The 21,166-nt window shown below is 38.4% G+C and overlaps 1 protein-coding gene across 10 annotated transcripts in view; it reads left to right on the top strand.

Moving 5' to 3' along the window:
* SPDYC (speedy/RINGO cell cycle regulator family member C) overlaps positions 1-21,166 on the top strand; it is a 200,083-nt gene that overhangs the window by 96,053 nt on the left and 82,864 nt on the right. For all 10 annotated transcript variants that reach the window (XR_004540272.1, XR_004540270.1, XR_004540271.1 and 7 more), the window contains one exon: positions 20,221-20,392. Coding sequence is in view for 7 of the 10 variants with exons in the window: in XM_033953795.1 (XP_033809686.1) it covers positions 20,221-20,392 (172 nt within the window). In the remaining 3 variants the exon portion in view is untranslated. The remainder of the gene's footprint in view (positions 1-20,220; positions 20,393-21,166) is intronic.

Here is a 21,166-nt window from a genome sequence, read left to right as displayed (position 1 = left end):
TCTCCCCTGTCCCTCCTTTCCTTTAGGGTATACATATTCAGGGCTTCCAGTCTCTCATACGTCTTGTGGCACAAACCTACCATTTTCGTTGCCTTCCTCTGGACCGCTTCAAGTCTTTTTTATGTCCTTTGCCAGATATGGTCTCCAAAATTGAACATAATACTCCAAGTGGGGCCTAACTTCTGCAGTTCTCCATCTTGTTTTTTCTCAATAGGGGACCCCTCAAGTGGATCTGTTTGCATCTCCCCACAACAAGTTGCCCCAATTCTTTTCCAGACTGTACTCTTCTCACTGTCTGATCACGGACGCTTTTCTTCTGGATTGAACCCATGAGTTCCTCTTATGTGTTTCCACTCATTCATCTCATTCTCAAGGTATTTGTCAAAGTCAAGCTGGAGTCTGTCACTATGATACTCATAGCTCCTCAGTAGCCTTGGCAACCTTGGTTCTCCCTTCTATTTTTTTTTATTTTTTTTTTAAATCTCATCTTACGCAGAGTCACGGTTCTCTTCTACATCCCAACTTTTCAGTCTCTACACCCGACAGCTTGGTATCTCGCGGACTGAACTCAATTGATCTTCATCTTTATCAGCCTGTCGGACTCATTTTGGAAGCTTCCAGAAAACCAACCACTCAGCAGTGTTATCAGGAAAAGTGGACACATTTTTTCTTCCTGGTATCTCCATCATCAAGATCCAAAATCCATTTGTTAGTTTTGGATTATCTTCATTTATCTGACTCTGGTCTCGTCTACATCCATTAGATTCTATCTCAGTGTTATCACTGACTTTCATCAACCAGTGGACGGTAAGCCTCTTACTGCTCATCCTTTGATCTCCAGATTCATGAAAGGACTTTTCAATGTGAAACCACCTCTAAAACCACTTCCAGTGGTTTGGGATCTCAATGTGGTTCTTGTTAAGTCAATGACTTCTCCATTTGAACCAATGTCTACGGCTCATCTCAAATACCTTACTTGGAATGTAGTTTTTTCTCAATTCTCTTACTTCTGCCAGAAGAGTAAGAGAACTTCAAGCACTGGTGGTGGATCCATCATAACAAGATTGTTCGTTTTTTGGTGGTTTTTTTTTTTTTTTTCTTTTTTAAAAATTCTTTATTCATTTTTAAACTTTCAACAAGTGATTAAAAATACAATCATATACACTTTAATATCACTTATTAATCAAACATATATTGATTCATAAAATAATTCCTCCCTCCCTTTTCCCATATAACATCCTAGTTTCATATATCCTTAAAATTAAACCCACCCTCCTCCCCCCCTATACTTCAATAATTAAAAAGGGAAGAAATAAATTATTAGTTATAATCAATCTATACAATAATTTGTTAATGGCTCCCAAACATCATTAAACTTTTTTATAACGTCCCTGCTGAATAGCTAATATTCTTTCCATTTTAAAGATATGGCACAATGAATTCCACCAGAAATTATAACTTAGTCTATCATAGTTTTTTCCAATTTCTCATAATTTGTTGAATGGCAACTCCTGTCATTATGAGTAAAAGTTTATTGTTTTTAGAGGATATTTGGCTCTTTGCCCTCATTAATGTACCAAATAATATTGTATCATATGTTTTCCATGTATCTAGTAATATACTGTGATTTTTATATAACTTAAGGCATTTTAATACTAAGGACATGACTTAATCTTAAAGGAAACATGAGTTGCCATTCCAACATCAACCAATATGGAAACTCTTTCATGAGCTCAGGGAGGATCCAGTGCATACCTTGACGCATGATATAGGCTTGATGATGCCTATAAAAGTTGGGAAAGTTTACCCCACCCTCCCCAATTGGTTTTTGCAAAGATACCATAGCAATTCTTGCAGATTTCCCAAGCCAAATAAATTTTGTTAAAACACTATTTAATTTCTTATAAAAGGACCCTTGAAAATAAATTGGTTACATACTCATTTGATAACAAACTACAGGCAAAATCATCATTTTAACAGTCTGAACTCTCCTCCACCAAGACAAATGCATTAGGTTCCATTGCTCACACATCTCTGTAACCTTTGTCAATAAAGATTTTTCATTTATCTTCATTGTTTCTTCTATTGTATTTTGAATCCAAATTCCTAAATATTTAATGCCTTCATCTTTCCATATAAAGGAAAACGAATCAAATAATCCTTTTTGACAATGAATATTTAATGGAAGAATCTCTGATTTATCCCAGTTTATTTTATATCCTGATATTTCCCCAAATTTATTTATCAATTCCAATAAGTGTGGATGGTATATTCCAGATTCCTCAAATGAAGGAAAATATCATCTGCATAAGCAGAAACTTTATATTCCCGACCTGAATAAGGAATATCCTGAATCTCCTTTGATTGTTGAATAGCTAACAATAAGGGTTCCAATACAATATCAAACAATAAAGGAAACAACGGACATCCTTGTCTTAACACCCCTCCGCAATTCAAAACGCTCCGAAAAATTATTATTAATATATAATTTAGCAGAAGGGAACTATACAAGGTTGAATCATTTGTATAAATCCTGAACCAATTCCAAACCATTCCATTGTCTGGTACATAAAGGTCCATTCCACACGATCAAAGGCCTTCTCTGCATCAAGTGACACAGAGAAAGCCGGATCATTTAAATTTTTTGATAAATTTAACATATGAAATGCCAATCTGGTGTTATTAGAAGAATGTCTTTGAGCAACAAACTTTGTCTGGTGCATTCTAATGATATATGGGAGAGCTTTAGCCAATCTCATAGCTAAAGTTTTGCTAACAATTTCCCATCTACATTAATCAATGAAATAGGCCTGTAGTTTGAAACCAAAGTAGGATCTTTATTTCGCTTAGGCAAGACAATAGTTAAAGATTCCGCCATAGTACCTGTTATACAACCATTATTCAGTTGATCTTGATATAAATTTAATAATTGGGGTGTTAATGTGGTTTGAAATGATTTATAAAATTCAACAGTGAATCCATCACCTCCTGTAGTGGATCCCACTCTAAGGGATTTCAATGCAGCCTGTATTTCTTTCAATGTAATCGGTTTTTCAAGAGATTCTTTTAAATGATCAGGAATTTTAGGTCCTTCAATTAATTTTAGAAATTCAACTCCTTCAGTTTTCTTATTTGAATCAAGCTTGGAAGAATATAATGCTTTATAAAATTTCAAAAATTGTTCCAAAATGTTATTAATTTTAGAATGAATCTCTCCGTTTTCATCTTTTATAGTTACAATTTTTACTTTCTTTTTCTTTGCTTTAAAATAGTTAGCTAACATTCTTCCTGCCTTATTCGAATTATCATGATTCAATGCCTGCTGATAAAATTCTTTTTTAGCTATTCTAGAAGAAATCTCATTATATTTATATTTGTTTTTTAATAACTCCTGCATCATGTTTTGTTCCCATTTTAAAGCCAATTTTAACTCTAAATCTTTAATCTTTTTTTCCAAATTAGAGAACTCCAATTTAAGCTTTTTCCTTATATGAGCTGAAAATGAAATATGTCCTCTCATAGTAGCTTTAAAAGCATCCCACAGAGTTTCTATAGAGATTTCTTCTGAAGTATTTAATTGAATATATTCATTCTTTTTTTTTGTATTTCTTCGATAAAGTTATCTTCAACTAACAGCATTATTGAATCTCCATACAGGTCTACTGTAATCTTGATCTGTCATTTGTAATTCTATCCATACTCCTCCATGATCTGAAAAAATAATCAGATCAATGACTGCTTTTATGACTTGCTGGATTAAAGTATCCAACACAAAAAAATAATCTATTCTTGAAAAGGATTTGTGTACTTGAGAACAAAATGAAAAATCCTGATCATTAAAATGTAATATTCTCCATATCTTTTAATCCACAAGATTGAACTAGATTGTCCAAGCCTAATGATTTCATTATTCTACTTGGTTTTTATCAATCAAAGGATCCATAACTGCATTGAAATCCCCAGCCATAATAAATTTAGATGTAGCCAGTGGTATAAACAACTGCTGAAGAGATTTTAAAAACTCAATTTGACCCAAATTAGGTGTATAAAACATTGACAAGCGTCAAGGTATTCCCTAAGCTCATGCCCACTTGAACCCATCTTTCCAAAATATCTGCAGAAATTATTCTAAAGTTTCCAGCACATTTCTTATTTATTAAAATAGCTACCCCTGCTTTTTTACATATGACTGCAGCATAAAACCAATGTTTCACCCAATCTCCTTCTAACTATGATGATTCAACTGCCAAAAGATAAGTTTCTAGAATGTAATAAATATCAGCTTCTTGTTTCTTTAAGAAATTTAGAGTCCTCTTTCTTTTAATAGGATGGTTGAGGCCATTAACATTTAAAGAAAAAAACTTAAGAATCATTATTAATTTTAATATTAATATTCTAGAACAGAATCTCTAAATACTTCTCCTTTTTTATCCACTAAATAAATAATATACCATCTACCTACCCAACTGATCCCCCTCTTTCCCTCCCCTCCCTCCTCCCATTCAAATTTTGACCGCTTGGAAGTGTTCATGTGAAACCAACCCTAAAGCTCTCCTCCCAAACCTTATCTAAATGAAATTTCTATTTTATAATATATTTAATTTCATATTATAATTGATTACTAAGAATAAATGTAAGTACTGTATATCAATATAACTATTATTTGAATAATAATTAAATGTATTATACTCCCTAAAAATCAGAATTAATTAATATCTCTTGTTCATATTTCTGAATATCAATTTAATATCATTTAAGATATGATTATTCCATTTCTTCCCTTTATAAAGTTATAGTTCTTATCTTTTCCCTTATCTAATATATCTTAAATCTTCATCATTCTTTTAATATGGTATAGTATTAGAAAATATTTCAGTTAATATTATAAATTATTTCATTAAATCTTATCATATTATTCAAATTTACAATAACTGATTATGAAAATTAATATAAGTATATTGATATCATATGTATTTGAATATATTTAAATATAATATAAGTATCAACATACACTTAAAAAAAAAAACTAAACCATCTAGTACTTATTTCTAAATACTTATAATATGAAAACATTAATAAGCTGCCTATTTTACTTCCTTCCTTCCTTAACAAAGTTCATTCCTATTCAAATTCTTATCCTTATCTTTTTATATCTTGAAATATTATCACATTTTAAATTAATTTCAGTAATAGAAAATATTTAATTCAAAACCTTCACAATACTTAATAGAAATAAGATTATACATGTTTACCTCAGAAAATTAGCATATACTATGTAACTAAACGAAACTAAAACTGTATCATTTATACTATACATATATATACGGGCTTAAACACTAGTTATATATATATGTACACCATATATATATATATATATATCTATACTATAAATCCATACCCTTTAATTAATATCTTATTCATGCTATTTGATCTAAAACTTTGTGTATGTCCAATTAACCTATTCGTACCGCTATTTAAAATCTTATAGACATAAAGATTTGAACATTTTAACTCAAATGAAGTCAATTTTTCAGATAAAATCTCCTTTGGCCTATAATCAATCAAATTATTTTTTACTTCAATATTTCACTTTTCCATGTACTTCTATTTTCTAGCTAAAACATATTCTATTCAATATGCATTGACGATTTTGCCTCAACTAGTAACGTACATTCATAGACACCTTGTTCAGTGTTACATTACATTAGTGACTTCTATTCCGCCTATACCTTACAGTTCAAGGCAGATTACAAAAGAGCTAACTGGACATTTCCAGTAACGTTACAATTGTTTTTTGGTTATAAAAGAGATAAGATAACTGGATAATTTCCAGGAGAACTTGCAAATTGGATAGTAAAAATGACTGGACATTTCTAGGTAATATTAAAAATAGGTTACAAATAAGATTACATTACATTTTAGGGATCTGTATTCTTGGTTGGTATTTTGAAGAGGAAGAGATTACCAAAGTGGAGGCTTTGGGAGGGGAATTTACCAGGGAGGAAAGGGAAGAGGGGGAGGGTTAAGGTATCTGGATAAATTTTTTGAATAGCAGGGTTTTGATTTCTTTTCGAAATGTTTTGAGATCTCCCGTTGCCGTTAGCAGATTGGAGATGGAGTGGTCAAGTTTCGCTGCTTGCGTCGCAAGAAGGTTGTCAAACATCTTCTTGTGCTGAGTGCCTTTGAGCGGAGGGTAGGCAAATGGGTTCAGGGTTCTTCTTTGTCTTGTAAGGATCTGATTTAGGCGGTTGTTTAGGTAGGAGGGGGCAGAGCTGTTTAATGCTTTGAACAATAGACAGTAGAATTTGAATTGAATTCGTGCTTGTATTGGTAGCCAGTGAGAGTCTAGGAAGGCAGTGGTGATGTGAGCATATTTTCTCAGAGAGTAGATCAATCTGACAGCGGTGTTTTGTATTGACTGGAGTTGTTTTAGCATGTTGACAGGGCAAGGTAGATAGAGGGAATTGCAATAGTCCTGTAGACCTAGGACTAGGGATTGGACAATTAGCCTGAATTGCTCTGGGACGAAGAATTTTCTTTTTTACGTAGATTTCTCATAATTAAAAAAGCTTTCTGGGTTGTCTTATTGATTTGGGCCTGCATTGTGCAGCATCTGTCCATCGTTACTCCTAGGAGTTTAAGTTCGGGCTGTATTGGGTATTTGGTGTTCTTAATTTCCAGTTCTGTGATGGTGGGGGTTTTGGCCTTTTCGAGCAGAAGGATTTTTGTTTTATCTGAGTTTAGTTTCAGTTTGTGGTCTACCATCCATTTTTCCACTGCGTTTAGTGTTTTTTCCAGTTTTACTGTTGAGGTAAGCTCTGGTGGGTCAAAGGGGAGGAATATGGAGATGTCATCTGCGTAGCTGAAGGATGTAACATTTAAATTGTCTAAAGTGGTTCCAAGGGAGGAGATAAAGAGGTTGAAGAGCATAGGTGATAGTGATGATCCTTGTGGAACTCCGCAGGAGTTGGACCATGGTTCTGATTTGGTATCATTGGACTTTACTCTGTAGGTTCTTGATTTGAGGAATCCTTGGAACTAATTGTAAACCTTGCCTGAGATCCCAATGGTGTCAAGTATCTGTAGCAATTGATCTTCGTTTTCATTATATTTTGTCATTAGATCTCCAGTATATGTACTTCAATTATTTCTTCTTTATGGATGACAGTTCCTGGTAGCCTTTAAAAGTATTGTTAAAACCATACCTTGTTCAGATACCAAAGAAGAGACTGAACATAAGCCGTCGTTGTTAGGCTGCAGGTTTTTCAGGATGAGGTTGGGTGTGACTCTCAATGAGCATAAACCATTTGCATACAGACCCATGCATAGAATCCTGGCTCTAGGGTGAGGAGGACACACCATCCGTACCTTTGCCTCTGCTCAATCTCTTGCCTGCAATATTAAACATTGCCTTTTCCCCTGAATCAGGGTCTCCACACTGTAATTATAAATTTCACCAGGAAGAGCAGAATAGTGACTGGCAGGGTGGTTACCAAATGCTGTTTTGGATATTGAACTCATAAGGGACGTTTTCAGATACCGAAGAAAAGACATTTCCAGTTAATCCCAGAACTAGTATATAGAAGAGCTTCTCTTCGTAACTCCATATTTCACAAACCAGATTTAGTATTTTTGCTATCAGAGCTCTCCTGCATCCATTCATTATGCAAGATTCTCTTCAAGATCTTAGGAGAATTGAATCAAAATTTTATTGATCTAAATGAAGAGTTACAGCGATTTTTAAACATTCCTTCTCAAAGCAGGATTTCTCATTAATACTGTCCTTTAGTACTCTGACTTTACATATATCTTTTCGATTCATTTCATGAGATTCTTACTTTACTTAATTTTCTCACTCTATTCTCTTATATGTATATTATTATTATTTTTTTAACATTTTAACAATTTTCACCTTTTTTACCATTGTGTAAGACTTGCTTGACCCCATTTGATCGTGATTGGCGTGTGTTTGTTATCTTTTACGCAGTTTGCTTTATACCTTAACCACCATGGACCCCTGAGGAAGGCGTGTCATCCGAAACACGGATCGTGTCGGGTCCCTTGCTTGGCTATAAGGTTGTATATGTTACTGCATTTACTAATAAACAACGCCTGCATCTTGTACATTGTCTGCAGTCTGTTTGTTGTTTTCTGGTAACTATTTTCACATATTCATGGTTCTTTTTGCTGGTTTATGAATTCTATAAGCTCTTCTGGATCTTCAAATTGGGAAGTCTTATTATCTAGCGTAATTCTCATTATGGAAGGGTACATGAGACCGTACCGTGCTCCTAGTTCTTTTAATTTGGGTCTTAGTTGTAAGAATTTTTTTCGTTTCTCTGCCGTGGCTTTTGCGAAGTCGGGGATGAAAATTAACTTGAAAGATGAAACATAGAAAGATGACGGCAGATAAGGGCTACAGCCCATCAAGTCTGCCCACACCATTTGCCCACCCTCTTAAGTCTACTGACCCCCTAAAGTATAATTGTAATTATACTGTCACTCTACTGACCTGCTCATTCAAGTCCATACCCTAGTGACCCTATCCCTTGGCATGACCCTCGTAGGGATCCCACATAGGTATCCCATTTGTTCTTGAAGTCTGGGATGCTGCGTACCTCGACCACCTGCACTGGAAGCTTGTTCCAATGCTCAATCACTCTCTCCGTAAAGAAGTACTTCCTGGCGTCTCCACGAAACTTCCCTCCCCTGAGTTTGAGCGGATGTCCTCTTGTGGTCGAGGGTCCCTTGAGAAGAAAGACATCATCTTCCACCTCGACCCGTCCTGTGATGTATTTAAATGTCTCAATCATGTCTCCCCTCTCCCTACGCTCTTCGAGAGTGTAGAGCTGCAATTTGCTCAGTCTTTCTTCGTACAGGAGACCCTTTAGCCCCGAGACCATCCTGGTGGCCATCCGCTGAACCGATTCAATTCTGAGCACATCCTTACGGTAATGTGGCCTCCAGAATTGCACACAGTATTCCAGATGAGGTCTCACCATGGCTCTGTACAATGGCATTATGACTTCAGGCTTCCTGTTGACGAAGCTTCTTTTGATACAACCTATCATCTGTCGTGCTTTAGATGAAGCCTTCTCCACTTGAGTGGCTGTTTTCATGTCAGCACTGATGATTACTCCTAAGTCTCGTTCTGCCGTAGTCCTGGTTAAAGTTTCTCCATTCAGGGTGTAAGTTCTGCAAGGATTTCCGTTACCGAGATGCATGACCTTACATTTCTTGGCGTTGAAGCCCAGCTGCCAGATCGAGGACCAATTTTCTAAAGTACGCAGGTCTTGCTCCATAGCATCCTGTAGATTATAGCCGTTTACTATATTGCATAATTTGGCGTCATCAGCGAATAAGATTACCTTGCCTTGAAGCCCTTGAGTCAGATCCCCAATGAATATGTTGAAGAGGAGTGGGCCCAGGACTGAACCCTGTGGCACTCCGCTAGTCACCTCCGACATTTTAGAGAGGGTACCATTGACCACCACCCTCTGAAGTCTGCCACTAAGCCAATCTTTAACCCATGCAGTTAGAGTCTCTCCTAATCCCATCGATTTCATCTTGTTCAGCAGCCTGTGGTGTGGGACGCTGTCAAACGCTTTGCTGAAGTCCAGGTACACGACGTCCAAGGACTCTCCTGAGTCCAGTCTTCTTGTTACCCAGTCAAAGAAGCTGATAAGATTGGACTGGCATGACCTACCCTTGGTGAATCCATATTGACTGGGATCCCGGAGATTTCCCTCGTTCAGGATCGTATCTAATTTATACTTAATTAGTGTTTCCATGAGTTTACACACTATTGAGGTGAGACTTACCGGTCTATAGTTCGCAGCCTCAGCCTTGCAACCCTTTTTATGTAGAGGAACGACGTTGGCTGTTTTCCAGTCTAAGGGAACTTTCCCCGTACTTAGTGAGAGATTGAAGAGCACTGCCAATGGTTCCGTCAGAACATCTCTCAATTCTCTGAGCACTCTTGGGTGTAAATTGTCCGGTCCCATGGCCTTGTTTACCTTTAGCCTTGCCAGTTCGTTGTAGACGTCCCCAGGTGTGAACTCAAAATTCTGAAACGGGTCATCCACGTCTTGTTTTACCTTTAACTGTGGTCCGTGTCCCGGTGCTTCGCAGGTGAAGACTGAGCAGAAATATTCATTTAGTAGTTCTGCTTTTTCTGAATCCGCCACTGTGTAGTTTCCGTCCGGTTGTCTAAGGCGTACTATACCGTCTGTGTTCCTTTTCCTATCACTGATATACCTAAAGAAGGATTTGTCCCCTTTTTTAATGTTTTTTGCCAGAGTTTCATTATTTGCTTTTGCCAAATTTAATATTTCTATAGCCTGTTGATATCTCATCACTCTGAAAATCAACGGTCTTGGAATCCCTCATATACTTGATCTTACAGGGATTCTATGAGCCCTCTCGATCTCTAAAGGAAATCGAGGGCTTAATGTCATTATTTTTGGTATAATTCCTTCTAAAAAAGCAATAGCATCTTTCCCCTCCAAATCTTCTGGTAAATTTAAAATTCTTAAATTATTCCGTCTCGACCTGTTTTCCATATTTTCAGGGTTTTTTTCCAGACTTTGTATAGCTTGGTGATCATTCCTGAATTGTATCAGAATTTCCTCAGCTTTTACAACTCTAGCTAATCTAGCCTGAGAGTTAGCAATTTCTATTTTCTTTTTTTAAGTTGGTCACTTCTTCTTTTACCCCTAGTATTATGTTTCTTAGCTCTACTATAATACCTGTGTTGTCTGTAATATCATCCGACGGAGGGAGAGGCAGGTTGTTTTGGGTGTTACCATCTTGGTGGACTTTGAGTGTGCCCTGGACTGCAGCGCTTCTTTGCCATCTGGAAGCTGGAGAGTCGGAGCTGGTTTTCGGTCGGGCACCCGCGGAGACAGCAGCACTGACGTCACGCGGGTCCTTCCTCCGGGGCTAAAAGGACGCCGCGACTGCAGGAGACCGGAGAGGCAGGTTGTTTTGGGTGTTACCATCTTGGTGGACTTTGAGTGTGCCCTGGACTGCAGCGCTTCTTTGCCATCTGGAAGCTGGAGAGTCGGAGCTGGTTTTCGGTCAGGCACCCGCGGAGACAGCAGCACTGACGTCACGCGGGTCCTTCCTCCGGGGCTAAAAGGACGCCGCGACTGCGGCGCGCGGCCGCAGGGCGTGGCCAAAGGGCGTGGCCAAAGGGGCGTGCCCTAGGGGCACGTTTGCCCCTTGGGAGCCCCTTGGAGACACTGGGAGGAACGGGAGGAACTGTATGTATTAATATTTACTGCTATGGGGAAAAGGAAAGGCAAAGCTAAGGTGTCCACACCGATATTATTAGGTCCCATTGATAAACACTTTATTCCAACCAGTACTTTAAGTCACAGCCAAGGAGCGGATTCGCTATCGGGGGCATCCCTTAGCCCCCCAGGTAGAACTCCTCCCCCTCCACCGAATAATCCTGATGTTTTGGAACCTAAGATAGGCTCCAATAGTCAGTCAGGGGAATTCTCTGGGCAGGTGGGATCACCCTCATTGGTTTATGGGGTGATGCCCAAAGCCTTATCTTTTCAAGGTGAGGCTTTGTTTCCCAGAGAGCCTCCGACTGAACCTCAGGAAGTTACTTTGAAAGATCTTTGGCAAATTAATACTCGTATGGAGGGGTTATTAAAATCTGTGGTTCAACAAAATGAAAAATTTTCGCAAGAGGTGATTGAAAAGTTTGCAAACGTTGATTCAAATTTAAAAATTATGGAAAAATCGATTAGAACAACAGAGTCTCAAGTGGTGACACTACAAGCAGTTTCTACAACAGCAGTTAAGGATTTTCATATCACTCATATGAAATTTGAGAAAATGGAGAACTTATACAGAGCAAAAAATCTGCGCCTAGTTAATTTCCCCAAAACACATTTATTATCTCCAGAAATATTGGTTAAAAGATATTTTAAGGAAATTTTGGGGATGACGGACGCAGAAAATTTGCCTCTGACAAATTTGTATTATATCCCTCAGAGGAAAAAAGTTCACACAGAATTAGGTATAGATCAGTTGGAACAAATTGATTTTGACTTAACTGGTTTTTTAGAAGACTCACAGGATATAATCCAAACTAGATCTACACTTCTTATAACTTGTTCTAGAGAGATAGATAAATCCTTGATAATGAAAGCTTATTTTCAGAATAAGCAGACTAAATTTTGCGGAGACAATGTATTGATTTTTCCTGATGTGGCCCAAGCAACACAATTGAGAAGAAAATCTTTTTTGGCTTTGAAATCTAGGGTGTTGGCTTTAGGAGCCACATTTTATTTAAAATTTCCTTGTAAATGCTTGATTAAATTTAAGGAAAATGATTATGTTTATTGGGACTCAACTCAATTAGAACAATTTTTGCAACATCAAGAATCCATTAGTATTTCCTCTGCTACCACATAATTAATTATTTGGAGTTTTGAATTTCTAAACACTAATATGTTTTGGTCTATATGATCATGTTTATATGACATTTGTTAGAATATATAGTACTTGCCCTCCCATAGTTATGAGGACTAGAGGAAGTTATGTGATAGCCTTGTGGTTGATGTATTAATTTCATTTATGCTCCTTACTTTATTATTATGTATATGTAATAATGTTATAAAACTTGAATAAATAAAAAAAAAAAAAAAAAATATCATCCGACGGAAGCGACACTCTAGAGGGCATCGGCGGATCAGCCTTAATCCTTTTAGCATTTCCTCCTGATAACGCTGAATCGCCCTTTGCCTGACGCGCTGAGGACATTTTGGGTTTTGTATTCTTCAAAATTGATCAATTTTAGAAGAAATGTATACCTTAATACATCAGGGGTTTATTGGAGGTACGGAGTTCAGTGATTAAGCTTCCACCATGTTAGGTTTCTAAGCCACGCATCACTTATCATAACAAGGTTGTTCTATTCTGGTTCTGTTTAGTAATTTAATTTTAATTTGTTTTTAAGATACTTTTTAAATTTGTACACCACCTAGAAATTTAGTATAAAATTTTTTTTAATGAACTTGAAACTTTCACCATCCAAAGTTCTTTCCAAAGGTAGTCACTGAATTTCATCTCAGTCAATCAATTAATTGTGCTTCCAGTATTTTTTCCTTAACTTCTTTCTCGTCCTGGAGAAACAGCTCCTCACATTCTGGAGTGCAAGCGGGCTTTGGCCTATTATCTCAACACAACAAAGCCGCATAGAACATTTCCCAACTTTTTGTCTCCTTTGATCCTAACATTCTCTTTCCAAGAGAACGATTTCCAACTGGTTGGGTTCCTACAGATCGTTCTGTTATATGCTTATGCTGGGCTGCAACTGGAGAATTGGGTCACAGCCCATTAAGTTCAAGCTATGGCAGCATCAGTAGCTTTTCTTCGCTTTACTCCTATTGATGTAAGCTGCTACTTGGTCCTTGGTTCATACATTCACCTCACATTGTCTGGAATCTTTTTCCAGGTGAGATGAGCACTTTGGCCAGACAGTATTATAAAATTTATTTTATTTTTTTTAATTCTTTATTCATTTTATAACTTACATCAAGTGCATCAAAAAGTAACCACATTTTAACTTAAATACATCACTTGAAATTCTACAATTCTTCATATTAAATAGAATTTATCCCTTTCCCTCCCATCCCTTCAATATTTCATACCATATAATAAAGTCCCCCTCTCCCCACCCCATTCTTTCATTTGTTTAAATCAGGGAAAATAATACCTATTCATTGCAATAATTTGTTAATGGCCTCAACACATCTTGAAATTTATTAAAATTCCCTTTCTGAATAGCTAATGTTCTTTCCATTTTATAAATATAACACACTGAATTCCACCAAAAACTGTAGTTCAATCTATTCCAATTTTTCCAACTGTAGTAACAGAAATTGAGGGGTATCCTATTGAGGTTAGTTGACTAACATAAACGTGGACAAGGGGGAGACCAGCTTAGGTTGCGGATTCAGGAAACACGTTTGGGACTGGGGAAGTTGGCAGATGAGGATATTAAATTTAAAATGGAAAGATTGCCACTATATCTTATAAGCATTATAGAAAACGTTTGAAGACTTTTCTGTTCTCCAAATTTCTGACTAGCTAAATTTCTGACCAGCTAAATTTTCTTTGCATCTCACTAATACTGTAATTTCCCATAGCATAATCTTTTGTTAACCGCATTGAACTAATGACTATGCGGTCTAGAAATCTGCTGTTATGTTATATTAAGTAGAACAGGCAAGTTGCTGGCTTACCATATAAAAATTCAGCCATCCCAATCCAATATTATGTCCATCCAGGCTAAAGACAGCTCTATTCTGACTGATGAGGCTGGTATCCAACAGCATTTTAGGGAATTTTACAGGAATTGTACACCCCTGAGCATCAGGGTTCAGATGATAACATTGCACAGTACTTATCAGACTTAAGTTTGAAGTCTCTATCTGGATTGGATAGTGACATCACAGTGGAGGAAGTACAAGAAGTAATTCGCAAGCTTAAGCCAAGGAAATCCCTAGGACTAGATGGGTTTAAGGGATTATAAGAAATTCTGTTCTTTGGTGGCACCTCTATTGATACTGCAGACAAAAGACCCAATTTTCCATAGGAAAAGGAGCAATCCAAACACCAAAAAAGCTGTGGAAACTACATTGTTCTTGACTTTCCTTTTATTTCTTGCAAAAATCTTCAAACAATATTAAAAACCTGTCCACATTGATTACATTAAGATTCAACAGACCTCTATTGATGTGGCTATTTAATACCTTGAGAGATGGATAGCAGTTACCTTTTTTTATTTGACTAGCAGGTATAACAGTCCTACCAAAACCGGGCAAAGACATCACTTAGTGTGGCAGTTACAGACCTATCTCACTTCTGGGAATAGATACAAAACTTTTGGCTCAAATACTGGCAGATTAGATTGTCGATTTACATGCCAACGCTTATCCACCCAGACCAGGTTGGATTCATAGGAGGGAGACAGGCGGCAGATGGGATCTGCAGAGTGCTGAATTTATTTTAACAGGAGAGATGAATCTGGTCCCCTTGGGTGGCAGTGGCTGTGGATGCAGAAAAGGCTTTTGACCACATGGACTGGAGGTTTATGGCTGTAGTACTACGATATATGGGGATGGGGAATTGTTTTATTTCCTGGATTCTAACCTTGTATAACAGTCTGATGGCGTGTGTCAAAATAAATGGAGCATATTCTACCCCATTTGAGCTTAAGAGAGGGATGAGGCAGGGGTGCCCACTCTCTCCACTACTCTTCGCTTCGGTGATTGAGCCCCTACTGCAAAAGATTCGACAATCGGACAGGTTTCAAGGATTACAAATTAATGATGAAGAACATAAATTATTTCTATTTGCTGATGATATCTTGGCTATAGTGGAGGGTTTGGAGGCGTCACTCTTGGCTCTTCAGGACCTTATGTCTGAATATGGCCTGTTATCCGGTTTTAAGGCTAAAATGAACAAGACTGAGATATTGAATATCTCGGTTCCAGGAGTTAAAGCGTAAGGGTCCTTTTTGGTAGGTAAAAGGTCCAATAAGATACCTGGGAATACACTCGGGGGTAGATTGGACATCACTGTTTCATTTAAATTATATTCAGTTGGTCTTTTCACTCTTGTGGGACTTGGATAGATGGGATAAATTATACATTTCCTAGATGGGAAGAATGGAGGTAGTGCGGATGATGCTTTTACCTAAATTCTTGTACTTATTTCAAGTGTTGCCTATTGAAATTCCTAAATTGTACTTCCAGAGGTGGCATAGGAGCATTTTGAGATTCATATAGGGGGGGCAGGCATCCCAGAGTGGCATGGTACACCATGTTTTAAGTTTAAGGCAGAGGGTGGTTTGGGTATTCCCAATTTAGAAAAGTATTATCATGCAGCCCAGCTTTGGGCAGTTGTAAATTGGCATTCCCTTCCCCTTAAGTTATGGGTATGGGTGGAGCAAGGGCTTTTGTAGGGACCTCAAGGAATTAGAATTTTAAGATATATTCTGTGGGTTGGATTGGGGGACAGGGAATTGATGGACATAGTTAATCCATTCACTAGGTAGACCATCCACATATGGAAAGGTACTTCTAGGAAGTTGGTGGGTAAGGTCCAGGTTATATACTTCCTTCCTATATTGTTTGCTACAGATTTTATACCGGTCAGGGAGGGGGGAATCTTTAAAAGATGGGAGCGTAGGGGACTCCAGTATTTTGGCCAGTTATTGGATGGGGTGTCTAAGAGCATTCCTTACTGTTCGGACTCAGTTTCAGCTAGAGTCGAGGGAAGTATTCCCTTATTTACAGGTGAAAAATTATCTTCTGGTGGCTAAAGTTGCAGAGCCAACTGCACTACGGTGCTCAACATTTGAACAAAGTCTGGGGAGTCCGGTGCAAAGAGGGTGTATTTTTGTTTCTATATAAATTACTGCATGCGGATAAGGGCCAGAAAATATCCTATATGGTGGCTTGGGAGGTTGATCTACGGATTGTCTATACTATGGAGGAATGGGAACAAATAATGATACTAATGCACCATATAGCGGTGGTTTCCCTACTGGTAGAGAATGTACTTAAGATTCTGGTGTGTTGGTATATAACACCAGCCCGCCTCAGTAAAATGACTAAATCGTATACGGATAAATGTTGGAGGGGGATGCCCGCATATTAAGGTTTATTGGGAGCAGGTATTTTGCTATGCGAGTAAGCTTCTCCAGATTCCTGTTGCAGAGAGGGCGGAGACTGCTTTATTGGAGGTAATGCTAGGGGGGGGGGGTGTAGAAGTCATTCAAGACAAACTGGCTCGTTTGGCATTCACAGCAGCCAGTTTGATTTTGGCTCATTGGTGGAGACCTATGGGCGCCCACATTAACATTTATGAGAGAAAAATTGGGGGTGTGTGTGAGAGGTATAATAATAATAACAGCTTATATACCGCAATACCATGAAGTTCTATGCGGTTCACAGAAGATTAAGCAAAGGTAACAAATTGAATTGACTTTAAGAGGGGAGGAAGAAAGAGAATTAATAGGACAGGAAATTCATTGTTGAGGAGAGAGTGATCAAAAGGACAAGTTAATTGCTATAGAGGGGAGAGAGAAGAGAGGATCAGTTGTCTAGATGCTTTAGGAACAAGTGTGTTTTTAGATGTTTCCTAAATTCCCCATAAGTAGTGGGCGAAAGCAATTGTTCTAGGTCTTTACCCCATGATGCTGCTTGGTGTGAGAGAAGGTGTTCATGGTGTTTTTTCAGTTTACAACAGTGGTCTCAAACTCGCGGCCCGCCAGGTACTATTTTGAGGCCCTCGGTATGTTTATCATAATCGCAAAAGTAAAATAAAACAGTTTCTTGATCATATGTCTCTTTAGCTATAAATTACCATATTATTATTAAGACTTAGCCAAAAGGAAAGATTTTTATCTCATGCAAAATTGTCATTTCTTTAATAAGAAATTAACATTTTTTTTCTGAGGCCCTCCGAGTACCTACAAATCCAAAATGTGGCCCTACAAAGGGTTTGAGTTTGAGACCACTGGTTTACAACCTCGAACTGGGGGGGAAACGAAATTGGAATGTGAGCTTCTCTTGTGTCTGTTGGCTGAGAAGAAGAAAAGGTCAGTTATGTATTTAGGGGCAAGTCCGTGTAGTGCTTTAAAGCAGAAGCAGGCAAATTTAAACTTTACGCGCGCTGTCATTGGCAGTCAATGCAGCTGCCGGTAGTAGGGTGTCATGTGGTCAAACTTCCTCAGCCCAAAGATCAGTCTGACTGCTGCATTTTGGGACATTGCTAAATAAGCGATGTTACAGTAGTCAAGTAGACTTAGTACGAGGGATTGGACTAGGGTTCTGAATGCTGATGTATCGAAGTAAGCTTTAATGGATCTGAGTTTCCAGAGAGTAAAGAATCACTTTCTGATTAAGGAGTCTACCTGGTCTTTCATGGTTACACCTAGTATCTTAATGGTGGGCTGGATAGGGTAACTAAGTTTATTGATACATAGTGGTGATTTGGTGTCAAGCGGATGAGGCGAAGCAACGAAGAAAGTTGTTTTTTCTGAATTAAGTTTGAGCCTAAAGTTTGTCATCCAGTGCTCCATCATGTTTATGGCTTCTGAAGCTTTGGGAATAGTTTCAGAGACAGAATTAGCGAATGGGATGTTAACTAAATAGTTTTATTCCCAGCTGGGTTAGCTGCGTGCCCAGTGAGGACATATAGACGTTGAAGAGCAATGGAGATAGTGGAGATCCTTGAGGCACACCGGATGGATTGCTCCAGGTGTTTGAAAGCTCATAATTAAAACGTACCTGATAAGTGCGGGATATAAGGAAGCCACGGAACCAGTTCAGCACCTCATCCCTGATGCCAATGGCGTTTCTCGTGGTCTACTAGATCAAAGGCAGAACTCATATCGAATTGCATAACCAGGGCATTAAGGCCCTTACTAAACAGTAGGTGCAGATTGTCTAAGATAGCCGCAATTACTGTCTCAGTACTGAATAACGGTCTAAAACCGTATTGAGTTTCATGTAGGAGAGAGACCTGATCAAGATAATCCATCAGTTGGATGTGTACCAATCCCTCCATTATTTTTACAATAAACGGAATGGATGCTACCGGTCTATAGTTGGATATTAGGGCTGAAGATTCTTTTCGATTTTTTTAGAATTGGGGTTATTATTATGTGACCATTATTAGAGAGAAACTTCCCAGTTTTTAGGTTGTGAGCCAAGTATTGCATCAGCGATAGTTTAAATTTTAAAGGTGCCGCTTTCATGATTTCTGGGGGGCATGAATCCAGAACGCAATAGGATTTAGAGTATTTGTTATATAGTCGGGTGTAATTATTCCACTCTAAATCTTGAAAGGAGCTCCAGATCATGTCTGCCGGTATATCATTTCCTTGGGTGAGAGCTATTTGATGATCACTAGGTATAGACTGTCTGCTCTGTTGACGCGCAGATGGCTATAGTTTTTGGATATTTGGGGATGATATTTAGCGGTGGAGGGAGGTGGATAGTAACCAGAATATGTATGGGACTGTCTAGTCCTTTATTATGTCTGTTTTCTCTTTCCAGTTATTGTATGGACATATCAATATCTTATGGCCAGATTGGTTATGTATTTCGATGGTGATCCTTAGCTGTTACTAGGGATAGGGGGAGCTTAAGGGGGTGGGGGATTCTAGGGTTTATTATGGAAAACAGTATTTGTAATTTTGTTTATTGCTGTTGGATGTTGGCAATATGGGATGACCGCAGTAGTGATTGATGGTATCCTATGTTGATAATACTCATTCTGTATTACTGAATGTGCGCAATGTTCTGTTTTTCTTTTCTGTGTTCTGCACCTGTTTTTCTATAAATAAACAATTGCAAAAAGAAAAGAAAAGTGAATAGGTTCACATTTACCTGCTCTACTCATTTCAGCATTTCATAGACCTCTATCATATTCTTTCCACCCCAACCCTCTAAGCAAATAACATACAAAACCTGAATATAATTGGTGGAAAAATACATATTTCACAACAAATTTCAATAACCAGCCTTACAATGAATATTTCTAATGCAAATATCCCAAATGGCTTCTTTCAGTAGCATCATGCTGTACTGGAAGGAAGGGCTAATACTGTGGCATCAAGCTCCTATGGCTGATAGAAAACAGCCCAAATCAATGGTGGAGGGAACATGCTGTTCTGGAAAGTATGACCATTTGGGCTCATGGAGGTATGAGACCTGATGACAAGCAATGGGGAAGACTGGAGTAAGGAGGCTCCTGCAGATTCTGGTAACATTTGTGGTGGCTCCCATCCCTTGCTCACTGACTTCTCTTAAACCTGAGAACCATCTGCACTGTCAGAACAATGACAAGTGCTGAGGCTGGCAAGTACTTGCTAGTAGAAAACAAAATCCAGAAGATATTTTCAAAAGAGGAGGTAGTTTTTTTAGTGACTGACAAATCTAGTTAATAAAATAGTGATAGGAAACAATTGTTAAGTACCAGGATCCCTGGTGGGGGGGGGAGGGAATGATGCAAGGCCTAGATCTGCTATTAACATTTAGTTTTTGTTTTGCTGTCATTCTTTGAAAACCAGGATGAAATTGGCTGCCTGCTCAGGCAAACCTTTGGGTTTTTGAACCCTAAGAACTCTAAACCTCGATAAAGCCTGACAGATATTATAACTCTGCCTGCAATGTTCTTCCTTAGATACCTGGCTAATGACATGGAAGAGGATGAAGAGGAGTACAAGTATGAGATCTTCCCATGGGCACTTGGTGACAGCTGGCGGGCACTCCTGTCACAGTTTCTGAGGCTGCGAGACACGCTGTGGGCCAAGATGAACTATAGAGCTGTTGTTAGCCGTCGGTGCTGTGAGGAGGTAAGGGGAAAGACAGATGCGCCAGTTCTATGCTAATCAAGGGAGCAGATCAATTTCATTCATTATTAAAAAAATAAAAATCTGGTTTTGCGTTGGTGTACTGTCTGCTTATCATGCAGAGCTTTCCACTGGGGTCACAAACCCATGATTGGGTTGCAACCTGGGTGAACGCTCTATAGGACATATTGTCCTGTGCTTTCTGTGGCTGAACAGATTGGTGCTTTCTGTGGCTGAACAGATTGGTGTCATGGCCACAGAAAGATTAAGTACTGCTATCAAGTAAGTGTCCTTGAGAAGGGTTAAGGAGTTGAATAAAGGGGTGGAAGTATGTTGAGGGGGGCACTATATTTTAGTGAAAATTCTGTTAAGTCCCTTCCGGATTCAGTATGCTAGATGTTTGATCCCTTCTGCAATTTGGAAGTTACAGAAATCCAAACACTTTTCTGAGCACATGCTCCTCCCACCTCAGAGAGGGAGTTAGGGCCCCCCTGTAGTTTAAATTTCTGCAAGCAATCTGTGCAGAAGTCTTGGATTTGCTATGAATCTTTTCTTAATTTTTCGCTTAAAGTTCATCTTTTCAGTGGCTTGAGTGCCTTGAGACCACTTTTGTGGTGGTCCTCTTGATTGAGGAAAGGATACAGTCCAGCAGAGCTGGACAGTGGGTCTGTGGAGCTAGCCTACTGTGTGCCACCCTTCCTGGACTCAGGGGTCCATTCTCCTGGAAGCTTGCTTGCTCTCTGACCTTGTCAGGGTTTTTAAATACAGGCTATATGC

Source organism: Geotrypetes seraphini, chromosome 8 (genome assembly GCF_902459505.1).
Source record: "Geotrypetes seraphini chromosome 8, aGeoSer1.1, whole genome shotgun sequence".
NCBI classification, from domain to species: Eukaryota; Metazoa; Chordata; class Amphibia; order Gymnophiona; family Dermophiidae; genus Geotrypetes; species Geotrypetes seraphini.
Note: the sequence above shows the minus strand (reverse complement) of the source record. Positions and strands in the feature narration are given on the sequence as shown.